At 37.3% G+C, this 21,207-nt stretch overlaps 1 protein-coding gene across 3 annotated transcripts in view; it reads right to left on the bottom strand.

The window, feature by feature from the left end:
* Positions 1–740: 740 nt before the first annotated feature.
* The window catches only part of RNF111 (ring finger protein 111), a 35,012-nt gene continuing 14,545 nt past the window's right edge, over positions 741–21,207 (bottom strand). The window contains exons 4-14 of one of the 3 annotated variants that reach the window (XM_010146262.1): positions 19,256–19,456; positions 18,323–18,636; positions 17,229–17,484; positions 16,108–16,459; positions 13,294–13,419; positions 12,375–12,501; positions 4,970–5,062; positions 3,951–4,046; positions 2,964–3,091; positions 1,262–2,427; positions 741–1,182 (exon numbers count right to left, since the gene is read on the bottom strand). In XM_010146262.1, the coding sequence (XP_010144564.1) occupies positions 2,310–2,427; positions 2,964–3,091; positions 3,951–4,046; positions 4,970–5,062; positions 12,375–12,501; positions 13,294–13,419; positions 16,108–16,459; positions 17,229–17,484; positions 18,323–18,636; positions 19,256–19,456 (1,811 nt within the window). In that variant the 3' untranslated portion in view covers positions 741–1,182; positions 1,262–2,309. Of the gene's footprint in view, positions 1,183–1,261; positions 2,428–2,963; positions 3,092–3,950; positions 4,047–4,969; positions 5,063–12,374; positions 12,502–13,293; positions 13,420–16,107; positions 16,460–17,228; positions 17,485–18,322; positions 18,637–19,255; positions 19,457–21,207 lie in introns of those variants that run through there. The other 2 variants (XM_010146263.1, XM_010146265.1) reach the window with 2 other exon arrangements.

Genomic DNA, 21,207 nt, shown 5'->3' with positions numbered 1-21,207 from the left:
CGCCCCGTTTTTTTCCCCCCACATCTCTCAAGTGCCTTGGAGACTTCTAAAAGTATCATCAGGCTTCAAGCATCCATGGTCAACTAGCTTCCCTCCTTTTCAACAGTCACTGAAGAAGTGTCTGTTCAGTTCTTCCAGTTCCTTCTATTCATTTTTACCAATACATCTTGAATCCCGTACCCACTTGCAGTTTCCTACAGCCCTCATGTTCAAGAAGCTTCAGCATAAAACCATGTCAGGTTTTGAAGCAGTCAAACCTTATGTTCCCTCTCTCTGATATCCCCCATCGTACAAGCACAAAGTGGTTTTAAGTTCAGTTTTAGCAATCCAATTAAGCTCAAAAACGTCCATTTATCACACATGCTGGAATAAAATTTCTGTCCACTTAAAAGCCTCAGTGCCAGAGGTGTCAAGTTTGTTGTCAGCAATAAACACTGCAATGGCAAATGCTACTCCTAACAGTCTGGAAAAAAATATAAAAGGGTAGCAGCTTTAACCAGACAAAAACAGGCATCAAATTAGATAAGTTAATATTTATGAATGGATAAGTTTACACTAAAAAAAAAAGTTAACAGTTCATCTTCCAGGTTTACTGTAAACCATTTTACAATTAATCAGATTATGAAAGACAAAGACAAGAGAAACTGAAGGTATTTATTATTCAATCCACTTACAAAGCAGGTGGCTTAATGCAAGCTTATTGACATGTTCATATATGATCCCCGAGGAACATCTTTTCCAAAGTGACAGTAATACTGTCTCAATGTTTTTGCACATTTGCATTTTGCAATGTTAAGCACATTTAAATAAACTATATTCTATTATATGTGAAAGAATGTTGTTGAGCAACTTGAATTCTGATGTGGATTAAAACCTTCTCCCAAGGCGAAATGTTAGTACATTATAACTTATTTCTATATACTATATTATGCAGCAAATCTTAACTATAGAAAATATTTCAGTGATGGACTGTTGGTAATTTATAAAGAGGGAATCTATGGATCAAGGCAAAAACTAGGTAACCACAGAATTTGTGTCTCAGTTTCTATAGAAATTTACAGGCTTTCAATTTACTAATGGAAAATAAGAGACAAGTGGATTTAGCTAACTATTAACTTCAAAACTAATAAAAATCCCAAGACAAACCTGGGATCCTTACAAGTTCTACGAATGTGTGTATATCTGCCACAAAAAACAAAACCAAAAACCCCACCAAACAAAACCACAAGCAAAAACCCCAACACAAAACCACCTAAAAAACAAAAAACAAACCCCCTGCAGCTCTTAAGTCCTTATTTAATGGTTTTATATTAAAAAAAACCCCTAGAAATCAAGACAAACCAAACCCCCCCCCGCAATGTGTGCAGATACTTCAAAACTTATGTTAGCAGAAGACCAAACAGATTCTAAGAAGTTCTTCCATTTCCCTAATAATTCTTTCCATCTGCAAGTATCTACAATCCAGCTAACTGAAATCAACATTTAGTGTTCACTAGAGCTGTTTCACAGCAGCAAATAGTTACGTTAGGGATTCAAATTTCTAGACACAGGAAGAAAATGATAAATACAATCTGAACAGCAGTCTAAATGTTTAATATTGACATTCAAATATATCTGCATTGTGCTGAAATTTTGAAAACAAACACAAAGATCTGAACAGACAAAAACTCTCGTGATGAGTACGCTATATGTACCAGTCAAACTGAACACAGTTCATATTCTGTTCCCAGTATTAGTGATGTTATTTGACTCAGAACTGATATTGTAAATATACAGCAGCCATTTTTTCCTAATTAAGGAATGTCTCAATACATAATATTATCCTTTTCTAGATGATCTTTATACATTTAAACTAAAATATATGAACGATTAAATTAAGGAACCCGAGGTTAGTAATGAGTGAAATCATACTTTCAAAGCTCGATACTATGTAAAACAAACCAAAAAAAACCAGACCACACAACTCTACTTACTAAAGCAGCTAATCTTGCCTGCAAGTTTGGGGTCACAAAGCCCATAATATGTGCAAACAAATGCAATACAAGGAACCATGCAGAAATACAGTAACAAATTAAAAGAAAAAACGTAAAACCTAAAAACAAGTTTTATTGTTTTATAAATACACTGAAACTCAACTGTCTTCCACATAAACTGTAGGTCTAGCATTAGTTGTACCATATAGCAGAGCCAGCACTCTAGGTTCAATGCTTCCAAATCTGCGCAGGTAAGTCGTGCCATCTTTGGTTGACTGAAGTACCAGGAAGGACAAGAGGGACCAAGAGGGAGGACAAGAGTTCTGGAAAGCGGTGTCAACTTTCACTAGGCAGTTGAGCCTCAATGTCCACTCTGCAAATGGGGCACTTCTTGTTCGTAATCAACCACTGATCTACACATACTTGGTGGAAAAGGTGCATACATGGAAGGCGCCTGTCAGAACAGAAAAACATTAGTGTTAGTGAAGCACTTCCATACCAACAGACCCACTGGAAGAGCAGTAATGAGAGTTTTGCTATTGATGTGTCTATTCTTCTTGCACATGCATGTTTTTTCACAAATTTCACTAGCCTTTCCAGTTGAACTTGTATTTTGTCTAGTCCCAAGAAGAAATGGATACGGGCATTAGCTAGCTTCTGCTGACTTAAACCTCTTGTAGCTTAAATACATTACTCCAGAAGCCCTAAAACTGGCAGTCCTGATTAATCCAGGCTATCAGCTTGGGCTCATTTTATAAAACAGGCAGCTAACTGATGGAAGACACTAAGAAAATAACCTACCCAAAGACAATTCAGGTTAAACTGAAGTGTTTTCAATTGCAACTTGTTTTATTTATTGGTTCAATGACAGGCAGTCTTTAACTGTAACTGTTACACTACTCTACACCACTTCCTGGGTTATCATACTCAAGTATGGTCTCAAAGCCAGAATGCTGACATTACATTCTGATATTCAGTGGTACTATTTACCTGACATCTTCACCTTCCTCCAATATAGACAAGCAGATGGTACACTTTTCCTCTGTGTCTTCTTCTGTTCCCTCATCCCCATCTTGTTTGCAGTGCAGTTTCCTCTGTGAGAACCAATCAGTTGTTACCTTATTAGTAGAGATGACATTATTGACAAACTGAGTAAAATCTGTTTTTAATACATTTTCAACACATAATTCTTTGAAAACATTTAATAATATTTATTCAAATGTATTTGAACCAAAATGAACCAAGAACTAGCACTTGCAGCAAAATCACATGACATTTCAGATTTAACTGCTGTAACTACAAAAGTCTACTGGACTGTGAATATATTAATTTCATATTGTTGCAACCAGCCCTTTTACTTGTTGTCTGTGTATAAATATCTTCATTTTTTTCATGAAGAGGCAAAAAAAATCCTTTCAAACCTAGTATCTTAATTCACTATTTATCAAGTCTGAACGAACACTATATAAATGTGGACGGGATTCTAGATTATGGTACAAACTCCAACTGAGCGACAACCTAAGGTGCCAAAATTCTGTACCAGATTCAAAAGTTCCTAGTGTCATAGTCTTCCTCATGTGATCAGAGTAAAGGTTGAAATGATACATACCGAGCAGGTAAGCATCAGGAAAAATTAAAAAAAAATAAAAAAAAAGGTTTTACTTTAACTGATGAGTTACCACTGAAGTCTGCTGACAATTTAGCTATTACCAACAGTTACTTCATTGCTCACAAGGCTATAACTGAGAAGCTATTATATCCTGTCAAACCACTTTTGTTTATCATGTTAGAGTAGCTCTTTATCTAGAGTCCAAATTTTCTTTGTGAAGAAGTGCCACTGTGAGCTTTGCTTACAATTGCAAGATAGAGAAAACATGCTCTCTCTGAAGCTGACATTTCTGCAGATTTACGATAAGCATAAATGTCATTACATTTCCAAAGAAATATTAGACAGGCCACAATTTAAGAAATCCTCACCTTTTTGTATTTATGTGGATATGTGCATCTTTCTATAGTTCCCTGTGTTGCTCCACGATTAACATTGCCTAATCGTTCCTCCAAGTGAATCAGCTCCTAAAAAATTATCAAGGAATAAAACAGTGTAAGAAATGTTATTTCAACTACCTTGAGTAAATACTAATTTTATTCTAACCCATTTGCAGAATGACAAAACACTCAATTCCCAACTTTTTGAATACAGGCAAAGTAAAAATGAGTGTGTTTTGTAGAACAGTGATGGGTTTCTGTAGAAAACCCCACACAACACTGCCTGGTAGTTTTAGGGAAGCACTACTTTACTACTAGAGAAATTAGAAATTGTTTGTCAGCTAGGAATGATCATCAGTTTGTTCACATGTACTTGCATGTCTAATGAGGAAAATGCAATTAAAATGCACTATGTAAAAATTTGCTTTCTAGGAGTCATTAAGGCTTAGGTAAAAAAAAAATTGCTTAAGTTGAAATACAAGGACTGATTTTTCTCCAGCAATGAGTGAGTTAGAACCATGAGATGTCCCTGAATATGTTTTCAGTGGACTAGGTCATTAACTCTCTGCATCTGATACCTTTAATTTTCTCCTTTTTAAAAATTTTCTTCTCTTGGTTTCAATTCCTGTGCTAAATAACAGGACAGCACTGTTGAAGTTGCCAAGTTTCACCCTCACTAGGAGGATCCTGGCACAGTTATTCCGAGACACCACTACCTCTTACCAACATACCATGTGAATGCTACACCCGACTAACTGGGGTGGTGGGCAGAGCAGGATGTACTGTTAGTTAGTAACCACCTAAGCCAGCATCGTCCAGGGCACCTTTTACTGACCAACTTGTCAATATGCTTTTATCCCAGTTCACGATAGTGAGGTCGTTCTATAAATAAAAGGTAGTTTCTTTATGATTCTTTTACATCTAGATACAGAACTAGCTCTAGCATATACCCTCCCCATATTCCCTCATGACACATTTTGACATTTATCTAGTTTTATTCTATTACAAACCTCAAAATTGCCCCTGAAAGGGCCTCTGAATGATGTTCCATCCAATCCCGATGAAATGTAACGGATGTGAGGGTAGCCCGCCATGTCTGGTACCTATTCAAACAGCAGATGTTAAGTTAAACCTATTCAGAACAGTTTCAGTATTTTACTGTTCACTTTGTAAAATTTAAGATCCTTTTGCTGTTATTGAATCACTTATTATATTCCTCAGCTTGAGCACACAATTCCAGCTGACATCGTAATATACCACCACTTTGAGCTCTCTAAACATAACCAGAAGCAAAACAGAAACGAGACTAGATCCTGTATTATAATCTCTCCATGTGTGCATTATGAATTGCTTGATCTCACTTCCCAGGTCTCAAAACCTCTACTTGCTTTGTATAAACCACCATAAATATCTACCTATTTTTGTAAACAAACCACCTAAAAGGTATGCATGAAGTTACAAGGAGGACTTGCTATAGATTCTCAAATATAAGTTTTTGGTACCACAGAAAAAAAACCTAATACTCAGTCTGGAAAAAATAGCCAATATCCTTATCTTACCCAAACCAACTGAACATCTTCAGAAATACTTTAAATTTAGAGGTTAATAAAAAAAGTAACACCCAAAACTCCTATCTAAAGTCAGAGGCAACTCTTCATACATTCTCTGTTCAAGCATCCACTGACTCCCTTGCATATCAGTGAACAAAACAGCAGTGTCCAGTGATACACCCTACAGGCACTGCAGCACCAGCACTTTTCATATAGGAAAGCAAAAAGGTGGTTAATATACCAATGACCACCTTCACAGCAAGGCTTCTGCGTTCCATTTTAACCACCACAAGATGAGCGAACAATGGTATTTAATTTTTGTCAGAAAGATGTTAGTAGCAATTTTTAACAAATGGATGAAAAAAAATCAGATTTGGTTTATGCAATCTTGAAGAGTGCACTAATAATGAGGACTACAAGCAGCAGTTCATGTGGAAATAATGTGAAGTACTTAAGTACTATCCCCTTTTCTGTGCTATCAGCTGATGACATCTTTGCTGCTGTATATGACGGCTCAAAATTAATCTCATGAGGCTGTCAACAAGTCAGACATCCCAGATATTATTAATAAAGTTAGGTATTCACAGGTGGCTTTTCTGATTTCCAGCAGACACTTCAAAGCCTAACATATATAAAGGTGTAAAACTGAATTAATGCCTTGTGAGAAAGCATAGGCCTAGACAAAGTTACTCACATAACATAAGCTATCTTTCAGTATTTTTCAAATCCAGTCTGGTAACTAAAAGCTGACAGGGATGGAAAAGATCACTCTGCCCTAGATATTTTTTTTCAGAAAAACCACAATCTGATTGTTTTAAAGCAATCTGTATGGTACTTGTTAAATGACGACCATGGCCAATATAAGCCACAAATACAGCCACAATATTAGTATTAGATTTTTACAAACAAGAGTAACAGAAACTGAAGACTGAACTTTCAGAGTACTTCCAGAATCCCAATACAGGGGATGCCTCTCTTATAAGCAGCTTAAATATCTGTTGGTCTGGTACTAATTAGAGCTGGAGATAGGAAACAAGTAAGACAGGATGACTGCTGCGAACTCCAACAGTGTATCAAATTAAAGATCTAAGTCGTTATGCAATACACAGAGTGTATTTCCAGAGATTATATACTGATACATTAATTCCATATATTGGGAAAAAAACCATCCAGAGATGGTTTTTCAAAATCAAGAATTTCTCAGAGTACACACAACAATGAATTACTGAACTTGGACAACAGAAATTTTGGTTGAGACAATACATTTTAATGCTAATAAATGGGCCTTCATATTATCCCAATAGGGAATGGTGTAACCTCTGCAAAATCACCTGAACATACATTATGTAAAGGCTCTTTTATAAAATATTGTGAGAGTGCAGCTTACATTTCTGGCCAAGTAAAACACTGTATTTTGAAAAACCATCTCTGTAAGGAAAAATTATCTCTTTTATACTTGCAGAATAAGCAGCCTGCTAACATAGCAAGATTTTAACTAATCACATTTGTGACTACAAGCTGGAGGAAAAATGAACAAGAGAACTATCAGTAACACTCAACTGTCCTCATTTCAGCTGGGATAGTTAATTTTCTTCCTAGTAGCTGCTACAGTGCAGTGGTTTGGATTTAACGTGAGAAAAATGTTGGTAACGCACTGATGTTTTAGTTGCTGCTGAGCCGTGCTTATCTTACCCTGAGTTAAGGACTTATCAGTCTCCCACGCTCTGCCAGTGAGAAGCTGGGAGGCAGCACAGCCGGGACAGGTGACCCGAACTAGCCAGCAGGACATTCCACACCACAGAACATCATACCCAGATATAAACTGGGGGCAGCTGGCCGGGAGGGCTGGATTGCTGCTCGGGCTATCAGTCAACTGCATTGTGCATCCCCTGTCTTTTCTTCAGTTTTGCATATCGTTTTGTTATCTTCCATTTCATTACAATTAGTATTATGATTGTAATTTATTATAATTATTTTATTTTAGTTATTAAACTGTTCTCAACTTGGGAGTTTTACTTTTTTTCGATTTTCCTCCCCATTTCACTGGGAGAGGAGAGGAGTGAGCAAGTGGCTGTGTGGTGTTTAGTTGCTGGCTGGGGTTAAAACCACAACTAAGAATGATCTTAACTAAAATCCCTTTGACAGCTACCCTCAACCTCCAAATGCAAAAAGAAGATGTAAGCTCTCTCAAAACAGTTTCACACACAAACAGAAGTATGTTTTCAGTAAGCTTTCATATTGAATGTAAGAAAAAAGAAAAAGCTTAAAGCCAATGAAGAAAGGGAAGAGTTAAAAGGTAATGCCAGTCTGCATTAAGTGCTTGCATATATTCTTCTGGATACAGTCAATTTGTAATACATACTTTAAAGCAATATACTCTGGACCTGCAAATTCCAGTAGAAGTTTGCTAAGAAATACTTGTTTGTTGTAGAACAAGTATCTGTTTCTGGTTTTGCACTATTGACACTTCCTGCCACCACAAAAATTTGCAGCAACTAAAAAATTCAGTGCTAAGTCTGAACCATTTACAATACAAACATTATGAAACAGTTTGAAACAGCTAACCTGCCAGAAAGGCTTTCTTCCTTGCTACCTTCCTTTAAATACCTTCCATCTTTCCAGGACCTTTTTGCCTTTCAGTTGCCACAGTCAGTAAAGAGATTCTTCCATTGTATGCTACTACTTATCTTATCCATCCTAACCCTTTTATTCAATGGTTCATCTTCACACTCCTTAAACCAAATCCCAACGTTAACCTTAACCAGTTAACTGACTAGGTCCACACCAAAAAGAAGAAAAGCTGATCATTTACTACCTTAATAAGCCAAATTCAAACACTGAATAGTTGCATTTTTCATACAGAGACGCTGTGCAAAGGAACAAATAATGCATGCTGCATAGCTAAAACTTAATTGTCTGAAGGGAACATAACTGAGCGCTCTTCAATAGCCTATATTCTACACAAAACCTGAAGAACAGTAATTCATGTTTATATTAGAAGAAGGTAGGAGCTGCATTACAAAAGTCCATTTTCTTATTTGAAAAACGCAGTTAAATTTCATGCAGCCAATCAAGGCTATTGAAAACCTAAAGTTCACCAGGAACTGCCATTGCTCCACTAAGGTACAGCCTTAAGCTGAGCGTTCAGATATTTTACAGAAGTTTGCTTTTTTTTTTGTACAGAACAGTGGCATCTCTTACAGCTGCGATACATGTATCACTGAACTCTGAGTGATATTATTCTGACTAGCAAACTTCTACCATATTATACTGGGACCTACTGGCCTATACTTCCAATTCCCTCCTTATTTTTACAGCTACATGGCCTTAACCACTCTGGACTGGAACAGTGTGTCACAGGCACTTTTTCAGTTAACAGGGAGCTGAAACATTTTGAGAAACATGTAGATAGTCTCCGTTATTTAAGATGTATTTTATAAAACCAAACCAAAACCCCACCCATCACTAAACTGCACTACTATGCAGAATATGATCTGAAAATTGTATCTATGACAGCTTTGAGTGGTTTAAAAACAACAAGCTGAACAGAATACTCTGAGTGGCAAGTTTGTTGCTGAAGTTTTAAATAGTCAAAATCTCAGACCAGTTATAGTTAGTTCTTCTTCTAAACAAGAGTATTCAAAATTAAAAGGCGCAGAAGGAATACTGCTCGCTTCAGGTTTACACTCCATTTAAAATCTAGTTATCAGTTTACAGCTGAAGAGATTTTGTTTTGATTATTAAGAGGAGAAGGTGGAAGGGGAAGAAATAAGACTTAGTTTTAATCTTCCACCTCACCCTCACAAAAAGGAACTAATTCAATGAATAAAAATAACCCTTTCTGTATCTGAGCAGATTTAAAATTTAAAGTACATGGTTTTTTAAGTGTTCTAGTAACAATCTCATATTCAGAACAGTTCCTGTTGCAAAGCTGAACTAAATTACTATTTTTATCAATACTTTCGAAACACAGCCTTCTGGTCATTCAGGTAAACGGACAACATCTGGAAAACATGAGATACAGGAGTGTCGGCAGTATAGAGAAGGGGACCATTTCAGGGTGTCTTCAGGCCAAATTTAGAAACATGTTCTGGAGATTTCTTTTTGGACTTTCCCTTCCAGATTTCACTAAAAACTTGCATGCTTTTTCTTCTCTGAAGCAACAAAAGAAAGGGAATTCTGCTGGGATATGCTGTACTCCCATTAAGTATGGTTTGGCTTGTCGGAATTATGGCTGGTACACAGTTCATTATGAAAAAGTCATGTCCCTTTTAACACCCATCTCAGCTTATTAGATTACAGAAATTCCCATCTTGACCACCCAGATGTGGTAACCGGTGCTGGGCACTCGAGTCAAAAAGCCTCCCATTAACAGTGCCAAAAGAACAACCAAATTCAGAGAAAACAGAAACTGAAGTAGCATCTAACAACAAGCCCTAGCAGCGAGGAAGAACAGAAAATGTCTCTGACTCCTATGTCTTTCCTCTCTGATGTTTCATCAGTTACACTATGCATTGTTCTTCAGTGGGTCCTTCTAGAAGTCGTGTTCAAGTTCACAGAATGGATATCCAGAAGAGAATCAATAAAATAATTTTGACAGAAGATCCTTCCTCAGCATGTACACAGCATTAAAGCAGTAATGATGCCAACACAACCTATTCTAAGCCAGGGTTACACTTAACAAAATAATTGTGTTAAATCAAGGAGGGAAGCAGCCTAATCCTTGTCTACACAGATATGAAGTAAGCTCTTTCTTAACTGCTTTTAATCTAGGATTTCCCCTGAAGCAACATTTAAACAAGTGAAAGTTTCTTGAACTAATCTAACAGAAAAGGAGATTTTATTTCCCCAACCCTCTATTTGGATTGCCAAAGCTGCTGAACACTAATGATCTCCCCAACATATCTTTTATCATTTCGTCTCCCTAAGGATTAAAACAGCAGTGTACATTCTAGCAGCGACCAGATGAAAAGAAGATTATCTGCATCCAATTAAAATCTGAAATTGATATACCAGAGTACTAGTGTCATTCAAGACCAAATAATCCATTATGCCCTTTATGGACTGGCATCAGTTTGTAGGGGTTTTAGTACTCCAGAACAGACAGAAAAAATACACGCTGCCTGCTATTTCAGCAAGGGGATTCAACACAAATGAATTTAGTTGAACTACTTCATGATTTTCTTTAAAAGACTTAATCTCCCCATTAAAGAATGGAGAACATCAACATCTGATGACATCTGCATCAAGAATACAACTAATGTGCCTTGTAAATTGCTATTTACTATACTTACTGAAAGAAGAAAGCACTCCTCAGAACATTAACCACTTAGCGAGAAACTCTCATCACAGTTCAGCCTCTACTCCCCAGCCCCTATTTCTAAAGTTACAATGAAAAAACCAGGTGACAGCTGCAATTAATCTCTTGCTCTAATAAAAACTAGAATGGCACTTTTGTTTAATATCCAGTAAAGTGTATTAGATTAAAAACTTCACTATTTATTTGCTCTGTATTCAAAGTCAGGTTTGCTGACAGATTTGCTGTACTCTCACACACACGCAAATGAAGAAAAATTTGGCTTCCATAGAAGGGGCAGAATCACGAAACAGCATTTGTAATGCTTTGAACTCTTTGTATATAGCATTCCTAGCAGTGCTCTAACCTGCCTTTATGTTCTTCTAGTGCATGTGATCTAAATACACTTCAAATTAGTCAGGGTCTCAGAAACACAGCTTCAAAGTCCTAACACTCAGTCTGATCACAGCAAGGTTCAAAATAGATTCCAAACATTTGAGGAAGTACTGCTTACAGCAGTTGATACACTAAAACATGCTTTCAGTACAGCATGAACAAAAACTCAAAATACAAACACCTTCAATTCCACTTAATCCAGAGATTAATGAATTACTGTTATGAGGATTAGATATCCCTACACAAACACATGCACAAGATTCTGTAGAGTTAAAGAACCCTAGTTCATCTGGCACTTTTATCCATTAGTAACAGCAGTTACTGAGCAGAAGGGCAAGGCTCCCTAAAGTAATTTACCTCACACTCAGGAACACTTCTGAAGATTTCCTATCACAGCTTTCTTCCATGCTACTGCTAAAAAGAAGATAAACAGTGGGGTCCCAACCACTTGTGTAATATTTTAGTTACAGGAATACCCCTATGAAAGTTAAAATACAGTTAGAAGATTCCCATCACACTGTAATAAAAGGACTATGAAGTTTTGAGAAACTTTGCAGCAATAGGGGAAACAGTTCCCAAAACTGATGACTTAGCCCTAATAGAAACTGAGACGAAATAGGCATGTGTTTAACTTGCTGCCTCTTAATGCAATTGTGGTCCCCTGAACTATTAGCAGGGCCCCTTCTCTTCGAGAATCTAAAGCAACTGATGTTATACATTACAGTGCAACACATGAAATTAACGTGAGAGAAACAAGCCATTTCTCAATCACTTGAAAAAACAGACACCGAACTGGAGAGAATGCACTGGGTAGAAAGTTGGTACCTTTAACAATTCACAGCTCATTAAAGAGAAATCTGAACTTTAAAAATCAGATGCAGAGGGTCAATGCATTGCAATGCAAATGACAATTTAATTCAAATATGTTTCATTTTACCAGAGCTGAAGTTAGAAATGTTAGTGTCCTATACTGTTTTCTCATATTAGACATGAGCCTGGTTCTACCTCCATATCTGGGAGCAAGACATGGAAACACTGGAATATTTTCATCTTCAGTTGAACCACTAACTTTTGCAGCAATGTATACATGTCCAATTAAATGAAGTAAACCTTAAGATAATTTTCCTGACAAACAAAATAATGATCATAATTTTTCATTAGCTAGGTCCTTACCATCAGAGGAAGAGCCCCTATTTGCAAGTGATGAAGTCGAGGAGGTACGTGGTAGTGGGCCAAGTGAGGATGTAAGGGCCCTGGAGGATAAGTAGCTGCAGTCACACCAGCTTCAATTCCCAGTTCCCTGTCACATGAATGAAAGTGGCATTACAGTTAAGGTATATCTTGACTCCTAGATACAATTCCACTGTTTTGGAAAGCCTATAACACACGCAGCACAACTACCACAACAGTTTTACAACAGACTTCGGTTTTTTAAAACTTATTTAAACTTTGCTAAAGAATTATCTTTAATTCTACCATAATTAAAAGCTGTTTTTGAAATTAGTTGTGAAGATTTAGTATGATAAATCAGAGAAACAACTCCACATTTATTATGCCCAGGAATATTACCAATGTGGAGCGCTCTCTGTAGCTCGTGCTGTGAGAACAGCAGCTGTCACGCATGCACCTCTTCCCTAATCATCAAAAGTATCTTTTTTTTTTTTAAATAGTAAATATATTGTCAAACTGAATTGTAACATTCATGAGTGGGCCTGATACAATTCCAAGTAAGTTCAGACAAAGAGGAGAGAGAATAAATTAAATTGTAACTCAAATCCAAACCTCTATTTTACAAAGAACGTAAATATAAGAAGTCTTCAGCAATGTTTCACTTGCTTATTTTAAAACCAATTCTTGAAATACCTACCAGAGTTAGTAACACCCCATTCCATTTTAAAAGCAATGGATAAATGCCCTGAAAAATCTATTTTAGATATTGAGTACTCAGAGCAATATTTCAAAGCCATATCAACACCTCCAGGTGCACACAGCACTTTTAAAATTCACAGCCGGCATTATCAGCACTGTAATCGGCACGTTATGGTCTTTTGTCCCGAGTCCCAACGAACTAAAATAGTATCTAATTACTAACCAGGCCGATCTCTCTGGAGCTTGTCGAGGATGGGAAGACATTGTCTGAGGCACGTGAATGTGATGCCCATGACCATAATTGGGATGCATTCTGTGAGGATGAGGAGGCGGCCGTTCATGAGCACGTCTAAATAACATAAACCAGCAACAATTAATTTCACATACTTGTTAAATCAAGAAAGCATCATCCATAACCAAATGTTACAGACTGAATTACTAGAATGCATTTAAAATAAAAAACCTCCCCTTACAGGGGAGTTCTATGTAATTTAGAAACTAATTATAATACAGATTTGATATTCAAAGACAAAGCCAGCTTCAGCTACTGTGACCTGTCCTTCACTTGACAGACCAGTCTACAAAAGGACTGACAAAATGTTTAATCTTACCCTCAAACTGCAGATAGGAAAGCAAAGGCCACATGACAATCATATTGAGATTCAGTGTCATTCAGTTATTCTGCAGTTTATTTCAGGTAAAACTATACCAGCAAAAGTAATTAGGGGAAACTTAGTGCAGAGGGCATTTTCTCTGAAACATGTTTGCATCATAGCTCAAGTAATAAGAGCACACATTTTTTTTCTCCATATCAGCTTGTATAGAACAACTACAGTTTTGGAGAAAATCTTCAAAAGGACCTACTGGCTGACTTTACCACTTTCCAGCTACAGAAGGAAATGGATAGATATTTTTCTTTTCATTGCTTTCGGTGCAGAAAGTATTTTTTTTATTCAACCTAGAAACTCGGATTTTGCCAAAAGCAGTAAGCTGTCTTCAGATTCAGCGCAGGCTTAAACTACCCGACAAAGCAGACTAGGCAGTTTGTAAATTTATACCTCTAGAGAAGTTACTTAACAGCACACTATTCTAATCACTGTAAATTGACACTCTCCAGAGAAATCTGTCAAGCTTGTATAAATTACATTAGAAGTATTAGTTTTCTGCAGTAGTACGGACCAACACGGGAACAGACGTATCAGCAGAACCTACTCCTAGTCTCACCTCCCTTCAGCTTATCAAGTTAACTATGGGGGGGATAAAAATGGAAGAACGTACTTTAATAAAAAACATAGCAAAACAATTCCTGTGTCATGTAGGCCCATTTTTTCTAAAACGAGTCTTAATTTGAAAGAAACACATTTGAAATTATTTCTATGAATGTAAAACTCCCAGGCTTTCTATACCAACATCTTAATATGAAGTGGGTGATCAGATTCCAAATAAACAGAAAATCTGTTTATTATACAAATACAGCGCACTCCATGCACAGCCTTTTGCACACTTGTGGCCAATTCCAAGACCCCAAGGAAGTTACAGCTGTTGCAGCCACACTTGAGACATGACAGTGAGAAGAGGACTCTAACCACTCCTTACTTCCAATCCTGAGAATTCCTGTATTGTTAGACAGAAGGTAAACACAAGCTAAATTATTCCACATGCTAATGCTAGAAATGAAGGATGAAACATTTTAAGCACATGCTGGGACACAGAACCAAAGGAAGCGCAAATCTGCTGGCAGTTTCAGTCTGTGTATTAAATAACAGAGTGAATCTGTACAAGTTTCAGGTTGTCCGAGTATAATCCGATTTATATGAGCCTGGGCAAGACACCTACAATATTGATTTTGCATGTAGTTTGTATGAGGATTAGAAAGGAAAAGACAGACCAAGGGTGGAACACTTTCAAAAGATTACAAAACAAAACTATATAGGAAAAACCTCACTGAGCAAACTGACACTCTCTGACCAAAGACTGGGGACTTCTGAGAAATATCAAGAAAGAACCTACCATCAGCATTTGAGTGCAGTTTCTATACATAGGAACTAGGATAAGACGTGCCAACATTTACATTTCAAATCCCCAAGCTTCCAGAAAGTTTCCAGAACTGATAACTACCACTATTATTTTTCCTTAAATGCTATCTTGCTGTCTGACATTCACTGGCTTGAATGCTCCAAAATTAATTTTGGGTATGATTGCATAATCACGAGCATACAGAAGCAGTATGCCTCTATGTTTATGTTAGGATGTTTAGAGGTTATGCTGTCTGCATAGCACAGATAACAAAAGAACATGGGTAGGTTCAGACAGATAAAAATTTTAATGAGAAAGCAGGATTATATTTGACTTTCCTGAGAGTTGGAGGGAAGTGTGTCACGTGCCTCTTTGCGAGCAGTTACTGCCTATTTTTATGAATGATCTGGAAACTGCCTCAAAAGATGTAGTTAAAGCAAACACTTAAGTATTAGCTTCTAAATCAGTTTTAAGTTAGTTACCAGTACAATTTGTATAACAAAATTAGGCACTACAACTGGAGATCTCATTCTTGAAATTTTCTTGGATATTTAAAAACATTATCTCCAGAATTGAAGTAATTTCAGTTACTTTGTGATTGAAATACTAAGCCAATACTGACCTGATTTCTATTGATACTAGCATCATTAGTCTAGTTTAGCAACGTAGTAGTTTAGTAACATCTTAATATCACCCAAACTAATTCTCAACACTGGCCACATTCTCATAAAAGTCTCTTCCTTCTCTTCTAAAGACATAAACTCATAGAAAAGGTAGGTAAGTATCCAGCATAAGCTTCCTTTCTCTTCCATGGCCCATTACCTACACACAATTGAGAGATATAATGGAAGTGTTAAGGATCATGTGACTGACGGTATATAAAGACACTTCTTACCATGATTTAACACTAACAGTTCCTAACCATGCAATTAACAGTTTGAGATTCACATGCAACATTTTACAAACCTGAGGGAAATGAATTATATGTTTAGATATTGTTCTGAGTACATTTGTGACATACGTTGGGTGTTGCATCATTCTTCTTCTCTGGACCTCCATCCTCTGGATCACTTCATGAGGATGTAGCCTCTGTGCTGGAGGTGCTGTTGCAGGGATGTGATGCGATATAGGCTGGTGTGTTGCAGGAAGATGCTGTGGTATTGGAGCAGCTGCATTGGCTAAAGGATGAGTTGGTGGAGGAGGTGGAACAGGATGAGAAGATGCATGAGAAGAGATTGAAGGATGGAAGGGATGCACTGGATGAGGGATAACATAATCTACTTGAGGTGGAGGTTGTGGCTGAGGAGGAGGATTACCATGAGAGTGAGGACATGCGGAAGCTTGATGGTGAAGAGGTCTGGTTAAAGAAGCATCTGCAATGAAAACATCAGGTGCTTTTAATTCGGTCAGTAGCAGGTTTTGACTTAATTTTTTTTTTTTTAAAAATATCTTCACACAGGTGCTTCAATATTATTACACCAATGTAAACAGTGGCAACATGAGTTTACACAATTTTTAAATAAGGTGATTCCTGCAATATACCCTACAAGAAACCCGCATTTTCTGCAGCCAAAAGTATTCTACTTGCTAAAAGTAAGAACATTTTAAAAAATCTGTGATGCATGCTGAAAAAGATATGTATGGTGAGAAATTTTACTTCAGGTTCACTGTTGAATTTTTTTAAAATTCAACACGCCCCCCACCTCCGCCCGACCCCCAGTCCTCTGTTCTGCAGAGACAATAAAATCCAAAAAAAAGAAATCTTAATCAGCCAAATGACTTGACTCTCTGAGCCTGCTCAAGCAGAACTCATTGAGGGGGGGCAGGACGGGGACCAAGGAAAAAGAAATAAAAAGGCATTGCTAAAATACAACGGAGATTAAAAACATTTTCTTAGTAAATACAGTTTTTCAGGTCTGAATGTTATTAAGGTCACTCGAAAGAACACATTTTAACTACACCATGATCCTGTTCAAATCCTCTACAGGGGCTGAACTGCTTAAATATATTGCTTAATGTGCGGTTTGCTAGGCCAGTTCTAAGATCAGAGCGGGCCGATAGCAAGAGTTTTCACTTCTTGTCAGGGAAGCTGTTTTCGTGTTTGGCTGGTTCTCCCCCCCCAGGTAACTCATCAGTACTTACAAGGAGAATGCATATAATGCCGACAAGAAGAAAGCGATGCCTGAGGAGGAGGTTGAGGCTGTGGCTGTGCAACCATACTTGATCCGTATCCATCTATTGTTATTGATTGGCTTGGGCCAGCACTAGCCTGATGTCCATAAATTGTAGTTCGAGATGAAGAACCAGGACAGCAGGGGTCAAAAGCAGACGTTCCGTGAAAAGCACCACTTCCATGACTTCTTATACTACTGCTGCTTAAGTCTACTGGCAATGCCTGCTGTGTAAACAAAAAAAAAAGATCTTTTTTCCAGCAATTCTGCAGACATTGAAAACAAAGTCACCCTCAAACATTATGTGTCAAAAAAATAAAAATAAATACTATCACAAGCAACTAGGATCCAAATTTTTAAGCTTTAAGCCTCAACTCTGGAATATTCTTTAAATATTGTTAACATTTCTTATTCCCAAGTTCTTGAATTTGGTGAGACAAAATTTATTACACCGGATTGTATAAATAAACCCCTATAATGGATAAATCAGTGAGTGTATGAAAACTACATGCACTGAAATATTTGGAAGCAAAAAGCAATCTTCAGTGTTTTCAGTTGTGCCTAATGTATTACACTTAAAGCAGAAACCAGAGTGATAGTTCTGCATGTCATAAATTAAGTTTGCACAATATTGTTCTTGCTTACAACTGTATTGATTAAGAGCTGTGATTTTAGTTACTTTAAAAGTGCTTTTAGAAGAGCAACTCTTTTATAAACAGAACATTAGGTTTTTTTCTTCCCTTAAAGCAGCTCAATTACTTGCATTGCAAAACTGCTAGGATCAGCAGAGTGTATTTCAATGTATTTGTTTGGTTTGTTTGAACAGCCACCAACTTAGAGTTATCAAGAGGATGTCAGCTGTCAACAACTACTTGCTGGATTATGACTTTCTGTAAAATTTCAGGGGTTTTGTGTCCATATATTACAGCTCAAATTTTCCTTTTAGATCCCTTCTGTAATGCCTGCAACAGAACTAGAGGCTAATCCACAAACCGGCATCCTATTCGATTCTCTCCTATCTACAGCAAACTGAAATCGTAAGAAGAGCACAAGAATTCAACGTGCCTGGTCATGGTAACTGGTGCCAGAACTGCTGCTTGTTCCACAAGGTGCAGGCACTGGAGGAGGCCTTTCAACAGGGCAGTTGGAGTCACTGAATGATGGAGATAGTGGAACAGCTGGGTGAGGGTTATGGTGGTGGTGGTGTTGAAAGTGGTGGCCGTGTTGTTGAAAGCAGCTTGTATGTGGGTGCCCCAACGCATGATGAGGCTGTGAAGGTCCTCCACAAGGAGAATGCTGAGGGCAGCATGATGGTAACCTCGGCATGGCTGGAGGGCCAGTTTCCAGTGTCGTACTAGATACAGTTCTTCTTATATCATCTTGAAGATAACGAAAGTTTATATTCAGGAGAAAGAAATGAGTAAAGCTGATCACCGTAATACAGTGTGTTAAATAGAAAAAATAACTTGCACTGCATGGTTAAATAATTAACCAACTGAAAAACAGATCTAGACTAAAACAAAACAACCTGGATATAAAAAAGATTTAGGTATTCCTTCCATATGAACCACAAGTGAACAGTTCAGGTGGATGTACTCATCGGAACCACAAGATGACCTGTATATACAGGTATATATAGGTCAGTACTTATACAGATCTGTATAAGTGTGCTCCCAGGGAAGTAACCTTCTGGGGGACGATCAAGGAATCTATATACATTCTTCACTTCCTTACAATACACATTTAAAAAACTGCCCCTGCAGATGTGGTTCATCATGTATAACCCAACATTCCAACAGGTAAAAGCAGAAGGCTCCAGCACCACTTCCCTCATCTTTAGGGAGAAATCAGTGCTCTTTCTCAGATTCCTGTCCTCTTTATCACTGTTATATTCAGTACTACAAGTTCACATGCTGTTTAAGCTAGAGAAGGCCAGTTAACTACCTCCTTTATACTAAGAGGCAATACAAATGTTTAGAAAGCTGTCTTATTCTGTACCTCCAGCCGAAGTACCGGCAGTGCCACCGCCACTGGGAAGACTAGAAGTTGTCTCTGGTGTTGCAGAGGGCTGGCTGGTGGAGACGTTTGGAGCTGCATCAGAGGCCTGCTCTGAGGGAGACGTACTAGAACTGCTACTGGAACTATAACTGACGAGCTGTGGCTTCACTTTAGCTGATGTGGTTGGCACAACCGTTGGCTCTAGCAAAAGAAAAGAGCTTTCATGTTCTTTAAGCTTTAAAAGCTGCTGACTTGTTGTTGTTGCTATTTTTTAAATTATTTTACAAGAAATTCTCAATTCTCATCTAGCCACATGCTAAGGAAGTGGCAATGAAAAATCCTGGCAAGTACAAAATACAAAAGATTAATTCTATTTCACTCCTGTGTATAAAAAAGAATTCCTTTTTTTTTTTAAATCAACTCAAATCATAAGAATTAGTATAAAATCAATTCCTAAACAAATCTAACATATCAAGTTCTATTTACTGAATAAAATACTTCTAGCAAGGAAATTAAATTACTTTAGTTACTTGTACTTTTGGTACAAGGATTAAAACACTTGCTGAAATCTTTCATAAATCCTCAAGCAAACTATGCTGTTTAAGTATTTCCCTTACCATTTTTTATTGCCTACAAAGCACAGAAAATCTTTCAGATAACTAACCAAGAACAGCATAACAACACCTAAACCAGCAGTTCTACTTTACAAACGTCATTCGTTCCAGATGCATAGTGCTAAAGGCTACAGCAAGATAAAACTTGGTTTCTAATCTCAATACACATTAAAAGCAGATCATTAAATCAGTATTTCCTTTGGATTTTAATGTATTATACATTACAATATACCAATTTTAATAAAAGGAAAAACACTTTGGGAGAAATGTATTAATGTTTAAATTCAGGAAAAAACAGGATGTATATAGGACACACAGAGCCTAACACTGACATGTGATCACACGGTGCTCAAGACTAGATGCTAATGCATTCTGAAAGCAATCCTGCAGTCAGACACTTCTCAGTTCTACCAGCCTCAAACACTCTGCTAGCCTGGTACTGCTTTGACTCACCATTAGCAATACAGACAGTTCTGTTTCTCCCCTCACAAACCCAGTAAAAGCCAGGGGGCTTGGTCAATCTCAAACCTAAGGCAAGGTTAGCTAAGAGAAACTTAATTTCAACACGCCTCACAGGCATTAATCCAGGAACATACACGGAGGTATGATCCTTATTCTCATGGCAGTAGCTAGCAAAGTTGTAGGACCAGTATCTTTGAAGATATCAGCAAAGTTATAACAAAGTACATAGCTGCCTTGAACAGTGTTAATTCAGAATATTGATCATTTTACACTACTTATTGTGTGAAATTTGATAGCTAAACAAAAAAAATAACAACCCTGAAATCCAGGAAGACTAATTTTAGAAAGGTATTTCCTTGTGGGGTGTGTGTGTGTGAAGAAACAGCTAGTCTTAAATATACGTTACAGAGGTAAAAGTTCATTCAACGATATTTTTAAAAATAATTTGGCTCCTGAATTTAAGACTAAATTCTATAGTTTGAGTTTAAAGCATAAATTAAAGAAATAGATGCCTGTTCCACTTCAGTGATAGAGTTGTTGTGAGATTTCACAGTAAATCCATTAAAAAGGCAATCTGTGGGTCAAGTCATCCTCCTCCTTGAAACCATCAACCAACCACAAACAATTCCAAACCTTTCCAACTCTCCAACCCACTGCAAAAATCAAGACAATTTGAAGAGTAAGATATTATAGCTTGTTATGCACTCAGGAATAGAACCACAATAGACAAAACTTCTCTTAAACATTAAAAGTAACATGCACCCAAGAAATCTCCCAAACCACCACCAACAACAAAATAAACTTGCAAAAATGTACATGAGCTTTAGTTTTCCCTTCTCACAACTTTTGACAATACCTGGAAGTTGCTCGTAGGAT

This window comes from Buceros rhinoceros, unplaced genomic scaffold (assembly GCF_000710305.1).
Source record: "Buceros rhinoceros silvestris isolate BGI_N320 unplaced genomic scaffold, ASM71030v1 scaffold22602, whole genome shotgun sequence".
In the NCBI taxonomy this organism is placed as follows: Eukaryota; Metazoa; Chordata; class Aves; order Bucerotiformes; family Bucerotidae; genus Buceros; species Buceros rhinoceros.
This window is presented reverse-complemented; position numbering and strand designations above follow the sequence as displayed.